The sequence below is a fragment of the Diabrotica undecimpunctata genome, chromosome 8 (assembly GCF_040954645.1).
Source record: "Diabrotica undecimpunctata isolate CICGRU chromosome 8, icDiaUnde3, whole genome shotgun sequence".
NCBI lineage: Eukaryota > Metazoa > Arthropoda > Insecta > Coleoptera > Chrysomelidae > Diabrotica > Diabrotica undecimpunctata.
Window position 1 is genome coordinate 122,317,213 of NC_092810.1, and position 17,000 is coordinate 122,334,212.

The 17,000-nt window shown below is 32.0% G+C and overlaps 1 protein-coding gene across 1 annotated transcript; it reads right to left on the reverse strand.

Moving 5' to 3' along the window:
- Positions 1–3,337: 3,337 nt before the first annotated feature.
- On the reverse strand, positions 3,338–16,830 carry LOC140447937 (ribonucleoside-diphosphate reductase large subunit-like). The gene is made up of 4 exons (XM_072540877.1): positions 16,653–16,830; positions 16,508–16,596; positions 13,923–14,100; positions 3,338–10,967 (listed from the first exon to the last, which is right to left on the reverse strand). The coding sequence occupies exons 1-4, from the start codon at positions 16,702–16,704 to the stop codon at positions 8,860–8,862; spliced, it is 2,427 nt and encodes an 808-aa protein (XP_072396978.1). The 5' UTR covers positions 16,705–16,830; the 3' UTR covers positions 3,338–8,859.
- Between the last annotated feature and the right edge of the window lie 170 nt (positions 16,831–17,000).

Sequence of the window (17,000 nt, forward strand, 5' to 3'; positions counted from 1 at the left end):
TATTTTAAGGAGAGATTCTTCACCAGCTCCCCAAAAGTAGCCAGCAAGAGATTTAAGTAAATTGATTCTTTGGGCACAGTTTCCTTGAAGTTCCTTAATATGCTGTCTCCAGATAAGCTTTTTATCAAAGGTGACACCAAAAAGTGTCAGATAGTTAACTGTTTGTAAACGAAGTCCGTTCAGAGTTATAGAAGGTAGATTAGGTCTACGCTTTTTGGTTAAGTGAATTACTTTGGATTTAGAAGCTGAAAACACAAATTTAGCACGCGTAGACCAGGTGTCTATTTGGTTTATTGTATTTTGTAGCTAAGTGCTGGTGGTAGTTGTGACTCTGCCTTGACAGTATAATATAATATCATCAGTATATATCGGGTACCTGACTGGTGGTTCCATATATGAGTGAAAGTCATTCATGCTAAGTAAAAATAAGGTAGTGCTTAAACCAGAGTCCTGATATAAATCGTTATCCAAAGTATGTGGATTTGATATGTTTCCATTTGTTAATACTCTAAAAGATCAATTTGTAGAAAAAATTTTAAAAATAAATAAATGTTAGCAGTTAAATTATATTTTGTTAATTTTCTGAGAATTAGACGTCATTGTACAGTGTCAAAGTTATTTTGAATATCTAAAGTTACTGTTATGACTTCACTTCTATTCGAAAATGAGTTAACAATTTCGATGTGTAATGTGACCAAGTTATCCATTACTTCGATTTGATCTGAAGCCAGTTTGGAATGTGCCAAGAATATTATTTCTTTCTAGATACCATAGCAACCGTTTATTGACCATATTTTCTAACAGTTTACATAGTGAACAAGTGAGATAAATTGGTCTATATGATTTTAGAAGATTTGAGATCTGAGACCAGATCTTATTACATAACTTCAGTAGTTTGAGATCTGGATGAAGATTTTTTTAAGAATGAATTTTTCTTCTGCGTGGAAAACTATCGCCTGTTCTTTTTTTGGAAAAGATGGTTTCGGTGTATATTTTGCAGCGGTTACGTATGAGAGAGATGTAGTTGCTGGAATGTTTTTGTAGCATTTTGAAGGGCCATGGTTAAGATAGAAACTGTAGGAGTATTGTTTATATTTGTACTGCTCGTGTAGACACAGATAATAACCTCGTGTTATATCTCTTTTTTAACTGGTTTTGCTATTAGAATTGTATTTAAAACATTGAGTTGGATGGCCAGCAAGAACCAGCAGACTGATTAAACCAGTCTCTGGTATGCACTTTTTATAAATTATATATAATTTATAATGATTTAATAATATGAAAACAATACATACAAAACTTGTCCAGAAATCACTTTTCATCATCATCATCAGTGGCATTACAGCTCGTTATGAGCCAAAACCTTCTTCAGAACAATCTTCCATTCGCCCCTGTCTCTGGCAACTCTTCTCCATGCTTTAACTCCGATGGATTTCAGATCATCTTCTATGTTATCTTGATACCTAAGTTTTGGTCTTCCTCTGGCTCGTCTTCCCACTGGTCCTCTTCGGTCGAAAATTTTTCTGATCGTTGCATCTTCATCTCGCCTAATTACATGTCCTACCCATCGAAGGCGTGCTAATTTAATATATTTTACAACGTCAGGTTCCCCAAAACTTCTATATAACTCAAAGTTGTAGCGCCTACGCCACAAACCCTGTTCTTGGATTCCTCCATATATTTTTCTTAGAATTTTTCTCTCCAGAAATCACTTTTACATACTATTAAATCGAAATTAAGCACTAATTACTACCGATAAGGTAAACTGGATTTTAATTGTACTAGGAACACGACTTACTCGTTCGAGTGCTAAAACAGGAATCTTGCCAGGTTTCCATAAAGTACAATAAATTAATATAATAAATTTAAAAATGCTGTTATATATACTTTATTAATTAGGGGTAGTTTTTGACCAGCGTAGGGAATTAGTGCGCCTATTATTTTTTCCCTTTTATGATTTGTTCTTCGATTTCTGTTTTAGTGCGTTTATCTCTTTCCATCTTTCCCCATAAATAGATATATTCGGAATGTGACGAAATTACATTTCCATCTTTCAAGTTCAGTTCATCGTTTTCAGCTCCTTTGTACATGTATTTCGTTTTTGTTGGGTTAACATTTAATCCCAATCGCTCATATTCCTATACTAATCGCTTTGTCATGAATTGCAGATCTTCCTCGTCCTGTGCGATAACTACTTGATCGTCCGCGAAATGAAGCGTATATGGGGTTGTTTCATCGTTTAATTTTATACCCATTCCAGAACACATGTTCTCCATTTCTTCAGGCCTCACCCAGGTAGATTGCTCGGAGAACCGGTTGTTAATCTTTATTTTTGATCGAAGATCTTTGTATTGCTTTCGCAAGTGTAATATTAATATTCATATTTCATATTATAATATTCAATATTTTATCATAAGCTTTCGTCAAGTCTATAAATAATAGATAAGTTGGTCTATTCCTAGCCATTCTTTTTTCATTTAGTTAGGTTAAAGTGTAGATGGAATATTAATTCCGAAAACGTTTTGTGATGTAGCCCGATAGGGTTTTTTAATATTATACCTTTTATAAAGGAATTTTTAAATAAATTTTTTGTGATACATGGTATACAGCCAGCTACAGAAATTTAGTTTCCTTGTGGATTGGTTCATATTCGTTTTCGATTGGGTTTTCAACTTTTCCATATTATCTACTAAGACTGCAGCGGTAATTCTTGCAGTCTCCCTTAAACAGTTTTGGAATGGTGCAATCCATCCTTCTTTCCAGCATTCTGGTATATTATCTCCGTTTAATTATCTGTAATGATGGTAATTTCTGGTCCAAGGATTTGGTATCTTCTAGGTATTTGTTGGATATATTCATGTCTCTTTTCGTTCTTTTGCGTAGTGACTTTTAAATATATTGATGGTTTCTTGTATCCTGACTGTCTGACTCCTTACATTTCGTATGAATCTCTAAGCCTCTAAAGACTTGCTTCGACTTCCTCGCATTTAATATGTGACCATAAAGCATTTGTGACGTGGTTTACATAAGCACAATTAAGCCTCTGGTCTAGTCTGTTCTGATATTTTCGTCTGCTGTCATCATAAAGGCTGTTTATATTAAACTTTATTTCCCTTTCAGTTGTTTCGTAGATTTTTGATTGTTTTTATGTTTATAGAAAATATGAACTTGAGATTTCAGTAAGTAATCATCCGATCCCCATTCTATACCACTGTATAGTGTGGTGTTTTGTAATTTCACTTCAGATATCTGCCTAACTATAATATTGTCAATTACTGAATTTATTCGCCTTGTATCCTGATGCCAAGTATATTCATGGAAGAATAAAAAGGTATAACACGTTATATAAAAGTATATTTTTAGTAAATTAAATACAATTTTTACATTTATAAATATATTATTACAGTAGCCTCAGTGATGCTCTACATTTAAATGAAAAAATAATTAAAAAGTACATTTTAAAAGACACTTTTATTCTATACCTCTTGAAAGTGTCACAACTAAATCTAATTAATTAACTTGGCGAGGATGGGTTCTTATATCCATATTTAAAGACAGACTGAAGTGAAATAGACATTAGGTGTATTCGTTTATTTGCCAGGATACTGTTCTAGGGCGTCTTGATAAGGCGCATCAAAGAAATGTGAATACTTACTTCTCTTCTTACACAATTTGTCAGAATTACAGAATTTGTCATACACGTGAATAGCTATGAGAATAGCTTCATTAAAAACAGTGCTAACATATTATATTATTGGTAGGTAAATTTTTAATGATTGGTTGCTAAATGTACTATAATTCTATGCTTTTTTACTATGACTATTGTGAAGAAAATATCTTTTTAGTATTTTTCGGCCAGCTATGCTTTCTTTATTTATTTATTCTTAAGATTTTAGTTCATTACAGAATAAACAATTTTTTCACAAAGAGCTAGGGATGTAAACAGTGACCTTTTCGCTTGGTTCTTGGACATTGAAAATGCATTTGGAAGAGTATACCTCGAAAAACTTGGTTATCTTAGAAGCAAAGGTAATACAAAAGCATGATCTTGGAATCATAGCAAACATATACATGAACAACAAAAAAGTAAAATAAAAGTGACAGGCAAGTACTCTGAGCAATAAAGCATGAGAGGCGTTCGTCAGGCATGTGTATTTTTCGGAAATGTTATTAAACATTTATTCTGAGCATCTCTTTAGAGAAGCTTTGGAAGACATTGAAAATGGAATATCAATTACCAGGATTTCCATAAATAATTTCAGATATACTGAAGACACCTTTTTACTTGCCGACACTCCAGAGGGACTTTGGCTAATTGCTTGATTGGTTCATTTTGTAACATATTTAATAGAGTTTACACTACTAGCAGACGGCATGGTAAGCGTCTTAACATCTGCAAAACCAGGGTAATGACCATCAGCAAAAATTAACCATTAACCATAATTTTTTTTTAAAAACAATAAGATACTAGCAAGAGTTCAGAATTTGGGCTGCAACCTGAACGAAGATTAAACATTAAATCCATATTAGAATCGAGAAATCAAGAAGTTTATGTAACAAAATGAGAAATGTATTGTGTAACTTGCTGCTTAATATACATATTAGATTGCGCGTGCACAGGTGTTGTGTTTTAAGGCTTTTTTGTATGGTATGGAAGTTTGGACCTTGTCAGCGGCCACCAGTAAGAAAATAACAGCTTTCAAAATGTGGTCCTATTGGGGAATATTACGAATAGCGTTTAAACATTTGTCAATATCTTAAAATAATATCCACCCACTTCTATTTTTTACATATTTTAGAATACCAACACAATAAACGGATACATCTATTTCATTTCCTATAAGTCTGTTTATTTAAATACAAAAAATATTTAAAATTAAAAATTTTCTGGTATTCGATGAGAGTTTTGATTTAAATAATTAAATACAATATATACAAATCTAATATTTCACCTTATTACATCAAAACCAAAGCAAAATAATATCCATTGCTATTCAAATAAATGTGTGTACAATTTCTCCGTGTAAAACATGCAAAATACTTAGTAAATCAAGCTAAATATTTAATATACGCTAATATCTCTAAGAAACAAAAAAAAAATAGCATATTATAGATGTTTGACATGGAATAGTTTAATAAATATATAATTTCCGCCTAATGCTACAAGGTACTAAAAACGGAAAAGTATTATATTAAAAATAGAAGGTAGAGTAAGTAGAAGGTTAGTAGTACGCAAGTGGAGAAGTTTGAAATCATGATCCACTTACTAACTATAAAAATAATCGCTTACATCTTACAGCAAAACTATGAAATAATTGGAATTTGGAAGCTTGGTAATGGTACTGATAGTTATAAAAAATATTCCCTATACATCAATGAAATTTTTATAAACCTAGGATTGTTTCGGATTTTTATAGAGACACGGATTAATAATTAAACCAAATGTCATTACCACTACAGAATTAAACACAAAAGTCTAAATTTTCTAAGAAAACTAACGCAAGAAACCTTATATTAAGAGTTAATAAACTGGAAAAACAAACATCAGACCTGTTTTATTAAAAGTACTAAAAAACTCAGCTGACAATAGATAGTATTCAGAATCAACAAAATTATCGTTGTTACAAATCTTCCAAATTGTTGATAATTTATAATCTGAGCCTATTTATTCGCTAAACGATATTTTGGTATTATTGTCCTCACGTTCAGTCAAATAAGGCACTTATAATCTTTTCTACATTCATGCAAAAATCAAAACTTTACTGAATTTTTACTGCACTCAGCTGTTATTCTGTAACAACCTTTTGTGATAATTCAAACAGACGTAATATTTAGTGCAATTTCTAATAGATTTTATTACAGCTTAAACAATTGTGTATTTTATATTATTTTCAATCATATTTATCATACTGTACTACGGAATTACTAGAAAACTGCCATTAATTACTAAGATTTTTCAAACCTATGCGTTCATCATCAACATGGTTGTACAGCCCTTAAAGGGCCTCGACCTTCTCAAGCTTTCTTCGCCATTCTGCTCTGAGTTTTCCAGTTGGCAACAACGATCTTTTCAGCATCATGTGCTACCCCGTCTATCCACCTCAGCTTTTCTCCTAACGAGAAAATTCCCCTAATGAATTCCTAACTCATTCATAGCATTGTAAAAACTTATGGGTTTATGATACTGTCATAAACCCATAATAGATCTTATGACACTGTCATATGCCGCAAGACACTGTTATATGCAGAATATACTCCAGAAACTACAATCAAAAATTACTAGTACATATATGGGAAATTAGTTAATACTCAAAATCTTAAATAGTTTTTATTTAATAGTTTATTAAATAAAAACTTTATTAAATAAAAACTATTTAAGATTGTGAGTATTTACTCATTTCCCATAGTATTATGGACTCACATTGACAACCTGTTCATCATTTGAAATCAAAAATTATTTCTGACAATTACACAATTTAAAGTTTCAAAATGAGTAACATTACTGGAAAATAGATGATAATGAAGGATAATTTGTTGGGGTTCCTCCAGAAGCCACTGAAATAGTAACTGCAGCATGAAATAGTAAATGAAGATAAAAATATGAAATAAGTTATATTTTTCACAAGTGGTGATTTGGTAGAAGTTATAAATCTTACAGAAAATGTGTTTCTCATAAAATGGTATTAAGCCCTCATCCCTTTGGCGTGACTACTCAAGGTATGACAGTCAAGGGTGACAGCTTGCCTGTCCTCAAAAGGAAATATAGATATATAACAAATTACTGACACCAATGACATCCATGAAGAATTCGGTATAAGTAAACATCAAAACTGATTTCAGCGTTTTCGATGATAGTGTCTTAAATAATAGGTATTAAATATTGGTGCCTGCAATTTAGTACACAAAGATCTAACAACTTGGCACAACAATGTTCGAGAGAAACCTTTGTAGACCCAGAAACATTGTATGGCATCACCAAACATACTGCAAAAAACGAGATTCAACAGTGGCTGATAAGGAGTCATCAAAAGAAATGAAGAGCCACTTAAGATTAACTCCAGACTAAGAGAATAATCATGAATATTGAAAATAAATTCTCAAGCAAGTTGATGAACCATGGACATTGTCGTTTAAGAAAACACCTCTACAAAATAGGTAAGGTAAATGAACCATGGTACAGAATATGCGAAATGGAAGAGAACTGCAATACACATTATATAACATGGCAATGTGCTAAGTGATGGGAAGCAGGGATTTACTGGTCAACTGAGGATTGAACCAGAAGACTTACTGCAGAATTTGTGATTATTTTCGTTGATTCTTTTCTGAATTTTTGAAGGATTTAAGTGCTTCAAGGTTTGTATTTAAAAATCAGTCATACATTATTCATATAATCAGTTTATTTTTCACTGTACATCCCTCTCAAATATATTTATCAGATCTGATATGTTGTGCTTGAACGTTCATTTTATTTACAGTGCCAATTTCATTCAAAATCATGCGGAAACTTGAAGGAAAGAAGATTCTCACTGACAAAGAATTAAAAGAAATTGCTAAACATTTTTTCGATAGTGAAAACGATTTAGATGATCCAGTTAGTAATTAAGATAACTTTGGTGAGTTGAATAAAAACGACTTACTTTCTCTGAAAATTGAATTGGAAGATGGCACGTTTTACAAGATGTCATGAATGATGATATACGAGTAGGGGAAGAAGAATATGTTGAAAGTGACGAAATTCAAGAACTAGGTCCAGAAGTTCATAAATTTGATAAAAATCTAATTCTAAATCAGGATGCCTTTAACTTCAGAGGTAATACAGTTAATACTACAAATAGACCAGCTAATGTAACTGAACATGACAAACAATTTAAAGGAATATGCAATTATGTCTATAGTACATATGCCCGACGTTAGAAACTATTGGTTACCCACACTTGGGTTTGATAAAATAAGGAATGCTACAATAAGTTTGTGAGGATTCGAATTTTGCTGCATTTCAATAGAAACTCAGAAATAAAACCAAGAGATCAACCTGAGCATGATGACTACATTAATTACGACCTATCATTGATGAACTGAATGAAAAATTCCCATCTGTTTCATTACAATAGTACCTTTGTGTTGACGAACAGTTGTGCAACTAAAGGTAGATATTACATAAACCAATATCTTCCTGCGAAATCTCATAAATGGGGATACAAACTACTTGTACTTTGTGGAACAGACGATTTTTCGCTTAAGTTTGAAAATTTTACTGGTAACAAAATAATCCCAAATACAAAGGGGGTTTGTGGGTCAAAGCCCCCCCTTAGGGCACTATTTCGACACTGTTACAAATTTTAAGGGCTCAAGACGGAGGTAGCATAAAAAAAATCGGTGCCCAACCAAAATCCCCCACAGCAAAATTCTAGGTGCGCCAGTGGTTATACAGGAAAGTCACAAAAAGTCGAAAAGGCAACAATTTATCTTTGGAAAAATTTCGAATTTCGGTTAGACATTGAATATTGTTTATGTAATCAAGGCCCTTCAACATCAACAAAAGGAAGACGACCAAGCGATCATGAGAACATTATTGAAGAAAAAAAGTGGAAATCTGCGTCTCCTAAAAAAATGCCCATTTTAGGATTATACTATTTGCTTACACTAGTGCCATCTAAAAAAAAATTAGTGTTTGCATGAAAGTAGAGAAAATATTATATGCAACTCGCGCAATAACTTACTCTTTACACTTGTTGCATAAATAACTATTATAGAAGTTAGTATCTTACAATTTATAGTATCACACTTTTTTAATCTATTTTTTTTCCTAACATTCTGAGATTATTTAACTAGTATTTTTTAAATTTCCGATGCATCTTAACTTGAACCATTTTGCACATTACTTAAGCCGTTTTGAACATTAATGGAACCATTTTGCATACTACTTGTACCATTTTGCATACCTTCTATACTTCCATTTTGTTGATTTTTGATCATAAGTTTGCTCTTATCTACAGTAAATTGTATAGGTTTAGCTGCTGGCTTTGTTCTCAAATAATACATACCAGTCTTAAGGCCCTTTTTCCAACCATAAAAATGTATCGAAGATAACACTCCATAGCTAGGTTTTTCAACATGTAAATTCAAACTCTGACTTTGATCAATAAAAGCTCCTCTATCAGCAGCCATGTTGAGTATAACCTTTTGAGAGATCTCCCAAACTGTTTTGTAAATAGCTTTTAAATCATCAGGAATAGATGGAATATTTTGAATCGAACCAAGATTTGCCAATATCTGATTTTTCATTGTGTCATCCCATAATCCTCTGTCAGTTAAGTCATTAATCAAATGTTGATTGACCACTTGAAATTCTCCTGATAAAACTCTTCTAGTATAAATGTTTGAAGTGTATGGTTCAATTGATTCATTATTGCCTAATATTTGTGCAGTGGAGGCGGTTGGCATAGGAGCTAAAAGCAATGAGTTTCTTATACCACATTTGCTAATCTTTTCTTTTAAAACGGCCCAATCCCAAAGATCGGTAGGAGTCACATCCCACATATCATATTGAAGGATTCCTTTACTAACAGGACTGCCTTCATAAGTTGAATAAGTTCCTTTCTCTTGAGCTACTTCACAGCTGGCTTCTAGTGCACCATAATAGATAGTTTCAAAAATTTGTTTGTTTAGTAAACTAGCTTCTTCACTATCAAAAGGCAATCTCATGAGTATGAATGCATCTGCTAAACCTTGAATACCAATGCCAATAGGACGATGGCGCATATTAGAATTCTTAGCTTCTGGTACAGGATAATAGTTTACATCAATAATCTTGTCAAGATTTTTTGCAACAACTTTTGTAATTTCTTTGAGTTTTTGAAAATCATATGTTTTTCTATCAGCACTAACGAACATGTTAACAGCAATTGAAGCTAAATTGCATACAGCAATCTCATCTGGTGATGTATACTCTACAATCTCTGTGCATAAATTACTACTTTTTATCACACCAAGATTCTGTTGATTACTTTTTCTGTTGCAAGAGTCTTTGTATAGCATATAAGGTGTACCAGTTTCTACCTGAGACACAATTATAGCTTTCCAAACTTCCTGTGCAGGTAATTGCTTAATAAACTTTCCTTCTGCTTCATATTTTTCATATAACTTTTCAAACTCTTCTCCAAAACAGTCAGAAAGTCCTGGTGACAAATGAGGACACATTAAAGACCACATTTCATTTGCCTCCACTCTTTTCATGAACAGGTCAGGTATCCAAAGAGCAAAAAACAAATCTCTAGCTCTCATTTCTTCTTTACCAGTGTTTTTCTTGAGATTCAAAAAATCTAAAATATCTGCATGCCATGGTTCAAGGTACACAGCAAACGCTCCAGGTCGTTTATTGCCTCCTTGGTCTACATATCTTGCAGTATTATTAAAAACTCTTAGTAAGGGCACTAAACCTTTCGCCTCTCCATGAGTTCCTTTAATATGGGTACCTTTAGCTCTAGCATTATGAATATTTATTCCTATTCCTCCCGCAGATTTTGAAATATAAGCACAACGAGACAACAATTCGAATACTCCCTCCATACTGTCATCAGGTAACATAAGTAAGAAACAAGATGAAAGTTGCGATTTTGGAGTAGCAGCAGAAAATAAAGTAGGACTGGCATGGGTAAAATACTTCTCTGATAACAAATTGTATGTATTGATAGCAGCTTCAGTATCTTCTCCATGAATTCCAACAGAAACTCTCATAAGCATATGTTGAGGACGTTCAGCTATTTTACCATTGATTTTGAGTAGGTAAGATCGCTCCAAAGTTTTTAAACCAAAATAACTATATGAAAAATCCCGGTCATAGATAATACAGGAATTCAACCGATCCGCATTCTTCATTACAATATTATAGTGAAACTCTGATATCATAGGTGTATGTTTGTTTGTCCTTGAATCAACCATATGGTGTAAGTCACTGATGACCTCTAGAAAAATAAACCAGTATTAGTTAATCTACATATTCAAATAGATGTAGAGCAATAAATACAAATGTAGCAAAAGTTTGCATTAAATAAATATTCAGGATATATAGACAGTACAGTGTAATTCAACAAGTGGCAGAAAATTCTAAGACAATTTTAATCAATATCACAAACAGATCCACTACTGTCGCCGCTAAAATCATGTAAAATATCCTTATAATATATAAAACACATATCCTGAAGTTATATTTGTGGTAATCACCACAAACATAACATCAGAAGAGATAAACCAAATACCTTTGAAGCCACTGTTGGTCAAGAAAAACAAATACGATATACAAAACATTAATTCTTGAGTTCTAAAGTACATATGTGAGATATGGATGCTTTCTAACTCCTAATAAACAGTATAATAAATATTAAAAAAAAAACTCAGAAAATAGTAGGCACAATAAATGAGAATGGAAACTGATATAGTTGATATAATTTTTTAGTTATACAATAAGTTCACAGAAATAGCTGGACAAAGGTGGATATGGAGTGACAAGATAAAAGACACCAGGAAGATAAGTGTTGCAAACTGGCATCAAGCTGCAAAGAATAGGACAGAATGGGGGAGTAAGCTTAAGAAGGTCAAATACTGATCAACTTGGGCATTAGCACAAATGGTGATGATAATGATGATGAATTATATACCTGTGACATTCATTTTTCAAATACTTTTTTTGTCTTGACATGTTCATAGTTTTTTCAGATATCTTCGACTAAAAACAAGTTATGACGACCTCGTTTAATTAGCCGATTGAAAAAGCCATTCTACCATATGTAAAGGATACAACAGAAAAAATAGGGAGAGTGCTAAGAAAATACAAAACGGAAACGATATTTAATACCGACAGAAAAATCTCAACCATTTTACAATCCGCCAAAACAAAAATATCGTTAGAAAATCCAGGAGTATATGAGATTCCATGTGGGGACTGTGACAAATCCTACATCGGACAGACCAACTGAAGAATCAATGTTAGGCGAGAAGAACATCGAAATGCCATCGAAAGAAGAGAAAAAACGTCATACCTTGCACAACATGTCTCAAACACAGGACATACAATAAACCTAAACCAAACTATGACGCTAGCTAACATTGAAATTAAAAGAAAACACGAAATCAAAGAATCAATAGAAATAGAAAAAAATCCCAACAGTCTAAACCAAAGAGATGATGCTCAAAGGCTTCCAACAACATGGAAAACGGTACTAAACAAAGGTCAAAAATATATCGGACCACAAGACCGACTAGTAGGACCACGCCTACCTACACACGGACAGGACCAATCACAAGAAGCTTTGTCAAGAAAGCGCGCCTCGATCAGCTATAAAAGTCGCCGAAAAACGCGTCGGTCAGAAGAGTCAGTTAACTTCAAGCACCAGTGAGAAGCGCTACTACCTGACTTGAAAATGGCAAATGCGACCTTGCCGAAATGTCGTCACAATAATGGTTTTCATTAAAACCAAAATTTTCAACGCGGAATCAAACCCAGAAAACCACAGAAAGCACATATAGTTCCCACGGAAATTTCAAGTGTAACATCAGTTTATATATGTTATTGACGAACTGCCCAAAAATAAAAGAGAATCTTTACATACTTCAATTTCCTCTTAATCACTGTGAACTCAACTGTATTGAACTCATATAATTTTAAGTAAAAGATTCTGTGGCAAAGCAAAATGCCATATATAAAATGGGATATGTTTAGAAATATTTTGAACAAACACTTAAAGAAATCAATGTTCATGTTTCAAATGAAAATGATTATTAATACTTATACATTTAACTAGATATATTATACCTAAATATTTATATATCCAACACAAAAATATTTTATAAATATGATTGAAAGAAAAATATTGTACTGATAATCTCCAATAATAAATAATATTGCTAAAGTACAATGCGAGATTACTAAATATTTGAACCAACTAGAGTTTAAGTTATACATAGGACATTGTTTCAGTCAATCATAGGCGACTTCACTGGTAACTGTTGGAGGTTACATCACCAATTAAGGTGACATGGAGTATGGAAATGTCCTATTCCCATAGTTGCTGAAGACTTATCCATGACAATATTAAAGAAAAAAATTAAAACAAAAGAAAATTTTACAGTGGCTATCAAATATACAAATATATGAATATGCCACTCACAACAATCAACAATTTACCATATTACAACATAGTAATACTAATATTCTAATAGTATCAGGAATTTTTCTACACAATAAATATATATAAAATAATATTCAAAATGCTTATTAAGTTTTCAAATTACAAATAATAGGTAAATTATGAATTATAATAATTATAACAATTACAAACAAAAGCAAAATTGATTCAAAAATAGTTTTTGACGTGATTGAATGTAAGAGTAAATATGACATTATTGCTTTCAAGTAATTACCATGCTACATCCATGTCACATGGTAACTCTTATTTTCTAACAATAATGTATGTGGCGAATTAAACAAACAATGAACTATTACATCAACTATATTTCCTTCAATAGCCCTGGTGAGATGAATGAACTTTAACTCATAGGTGCAAATAATCATCAAATTTTAAATGGTTGCAATAAACAATCAAAACAATGTATAGGTTCAGGTAAAACAAGGTAAGACTTACCGGTAATTCAAATTGATTACCATGGTTTACACTTACACTACTTTATGAAACAATGAACAAAACGAATTCAATATAGGTGCATTGGTTCACTGCCGAGTTGCATCTGTTCCTCTTATCAACTCATGCTTTTGATCGCAAGATGCATTCCCTGATCGGTACTATAGGGATCGTAGTAATACAGGGAGGACAAATGCATCGATTAATTTACACAACCATATTTGAATTTAAACAATGTATTACTATTAATATTTAAGTAACTCTGTTATATCTCATACTTACCACTAAACTGTTTCTTGGTCTCCTTATGCAAATTCGACATAGATATTCTTGCAGCTAGAGTTGCATAGTCTGGATGGTCTATTGTCTTCATGGCAGCAGTTTCAGCAGCTAAAGTATCCAACTCTACTGTAGTAACTCCAGGATAAAGGCCACTGATTACTTTTAGTGTAATAGACACCTAAATGACAAAGAAAATATATTTTACTGAGGGGATGTTCTCTTTTTATTATTCTTGTTTATTAGTTGACTCTAAACCCTTTAATTTCCTTTATTATTTTTATTTTTTATTAATATGAGGTTTCTCCATTATGTATTACATACAATATTTTTCTTAACATCATTAATGCCCTTTGTATTACAATTTGTTGGATCTTATGCAGCCTTTTTTTTAATCATATTGCTTACTATTCCATTAATTACTCAAGTGAATAGCAATTTGTTTAAAACACCCCTGTCGTCTAATATCTTTAATAGGTTCAATCAACTTCTTTAACTGATTAATATGAACCAATAGACTCCTCATGGACTTGTCTTTTATATTAGCAGATACTTTCAAGACAATAAAGAAATAATGCTATTCTGTTTAAATTTTTCTTTTACAAAATGTATGAAAATACTATGATTTTAATATCTAATAATAAAATATGATAAGCATAAATTTATCAGTTTTAAAACATATATTACAAAGGAAGAAAACATAAAAGAGGTATCTCCTAAATCCTAAAGTATAATAATACTGACAGAAGAGGACACTGCATCCACACACCACCAGGACTATTTTCAGGGGGAGCATTTGCATCTGCACATACTATTAACCAATATAAAATATAGAACTATGTATGAATAGCTATGTATTTTCTTTCTGGAAAGGGGGTGCAACTGCACTCCACTTACACTCTGTTGCCGGTGCCCATGGGACACTGTATTTCCCCAAGTTATAAAAGCATTGCAGATTTACACAGAGTAAATCTCCTGAAACTAACTATATTCGATACAAAAAGGTGAGTCTACATTGACAGTAAATGATGCAACTTATTTGCATGTATACTATAGTTTACATACTATCTAACAAATAAATTGGAGATGCTGACGTTTTTTTAATGCTTTCCAGATTTTTATCAGACTACCCCTACTTCCACTTAAACTCAGGTGCAAAATAAATACAACAGGTTAAGTAATATTTGCCAAAATTTGAAGTGTTTATTTTATTTTTAGTCAATTTTAATAATCTTTTTGCAAGCTGTAGACAAAATGACCAATTTTAAATATTAAATTGTATTTGCATGTAATTATATGTAATTGCAATAAAGCAACACCACTTATAACATTTCTAACCACAAAACCACATATCTCATTCAGTTAGCATATAAAATCTATTGTGGACTGGTTTGCTAGATTCGTCGTCAACAAAAGTAAGTTACTTTGTTACTGCTCTCCTGTAAAGTTGAAGAAAATGAGTTACATACTGTTGCTTGGTTGGTGACGATTTTCAAATACCCTGTGGAATAAACCAAATTCTTTCAAAATGCCAATTTTAATGCCAATGTGTTAATAATTTATTATTCCTTTCTTACATTTTATTCTTTTGTTAGAACAATGTGCTAAAACATTATGTTTTGATGAAATGGCTTTGCTTCTTACTGCTTGTTTCCCCAGTGTCTGTTTGACAGTAGGAAAACCTATACTTCTACCAACACTATCATGGATTTAATTGGCAGAAAAATTGAACAAAAGTAGTAGAAGATGGATGTAGTTGTGAATATGTTAAAAGGAATCATGTTTGTAGCTTTACCATCAAAAGGATATCTAAACATTTTTGACAAACTGGGGGAAATAAATGTATAAAGTAGGTGATGAGGGAAGACACTACTATTGATGTCAGACTTCTTCATGTTACATCTTTGTGAGATTGTCATTTAATATCAGTTCAGTCAAGAAATGTTCAAGAAGTCAGAGCTACAAATGTTAGTATTTGGACAGTTCACCGAAGATTGAAGGACTTTGACAACACACTAACAACTTCTTGATTCTTATACATTTTCGCAGAGTAAAATAACCTTTTTTTGGAAAAAATTTCTGGAGTGGAAATCGAAATATAAAACATTAGCGAAAAATGTAATTTTCATTAAAATCAATTGTGGCTTAATCCCATATAAACATAATATTTAATTAAAGAAATATTAGTATACTCATTCTTGTAACCCATTCTACTTTGAAGATAGGAGCTAAAGAACACCAAATGCACTTTATAACTAAAAACCAATATAGGTCATAATATCACAACACATCATTATATGAACATATCACAAACCAATAATAGAACTAGAGAAACAACATACTGGACACTGTAGAGATTAGGAAAGAACATTGACCTAATTTAAATATTTGTATAGGGAAGTGTATAGTTTTAAAACTGAACATATAACTTTAAATTCAACTAAAAGCGAAGCAATTATAATAGACAACGGTTATGATAACATTTTACAAGTGATGTATAAATTGCCTAATAGTATCCTAATTATATTAAAAATAGATACGAGCTGTGGAGCTTCAACCTTAAATACACAAAAAGAAAATGTACTTACTGGATCCACAAAGTCCATATTTAATCCATAACACAGCTTTTGTATCCTAGATGTAATTTTATCTACATGTACTTTTTCCCTCCGACCATCTTAAAAAGGAAATATATGAAAAATAAATTCTACAGATACCATCTTAATACCTTACCTCTTTTAACCACATATAGCTTCGTAGGTGTTCTTGGAACTTTCCCAACCATTTTGACTTCTTTTCAGACAAATTTAACAATAAATTATATTTGTTTTCAAAATTTAATTCGCACTACACTTGTACTTGTTGCAAAGCCGCTTGCTAAAACGATTTTACCCGCCAATTCTCTAATCTTCTTTTTAACGTTCAGACAGGTTCAGATGACTGTAACAGCCTGTAGAATCTTATGACATCTAATCACACATCTAATTTATTTTAGAAAATATATTGTTATTTGTTAAAGTTCTTAGCAGCTATTTACTATTTAATCTATTTATAAAGTAAAATATGGTAAAAGTAGAATAT

Bases quoted from the DNA above. Each gene is read 5' to 3' on its own strand.
- LOC140447937 (XM_072540877.1), bottom strand. From the start codon at position 16,704: ATGGTTGGGAAAGTTCCAAGAACACCTACGAAGCTATATGTGGTTAAA. The intron at 16,597-16,652 runs GTAAGGTATTAA...TTCCTTTTTAAG, and splicing joins GCTATATGTGGTTAAAAGAG to ATGGTCGGAGGGAAAAAGTA. The intron at 14,101-16,507 runs GTAAGTACATTT...TTTGTCATTTAG, and splicing joins ATATGGACTTTGTGGATCCA to GTGTCTATTACACTAAAAGT.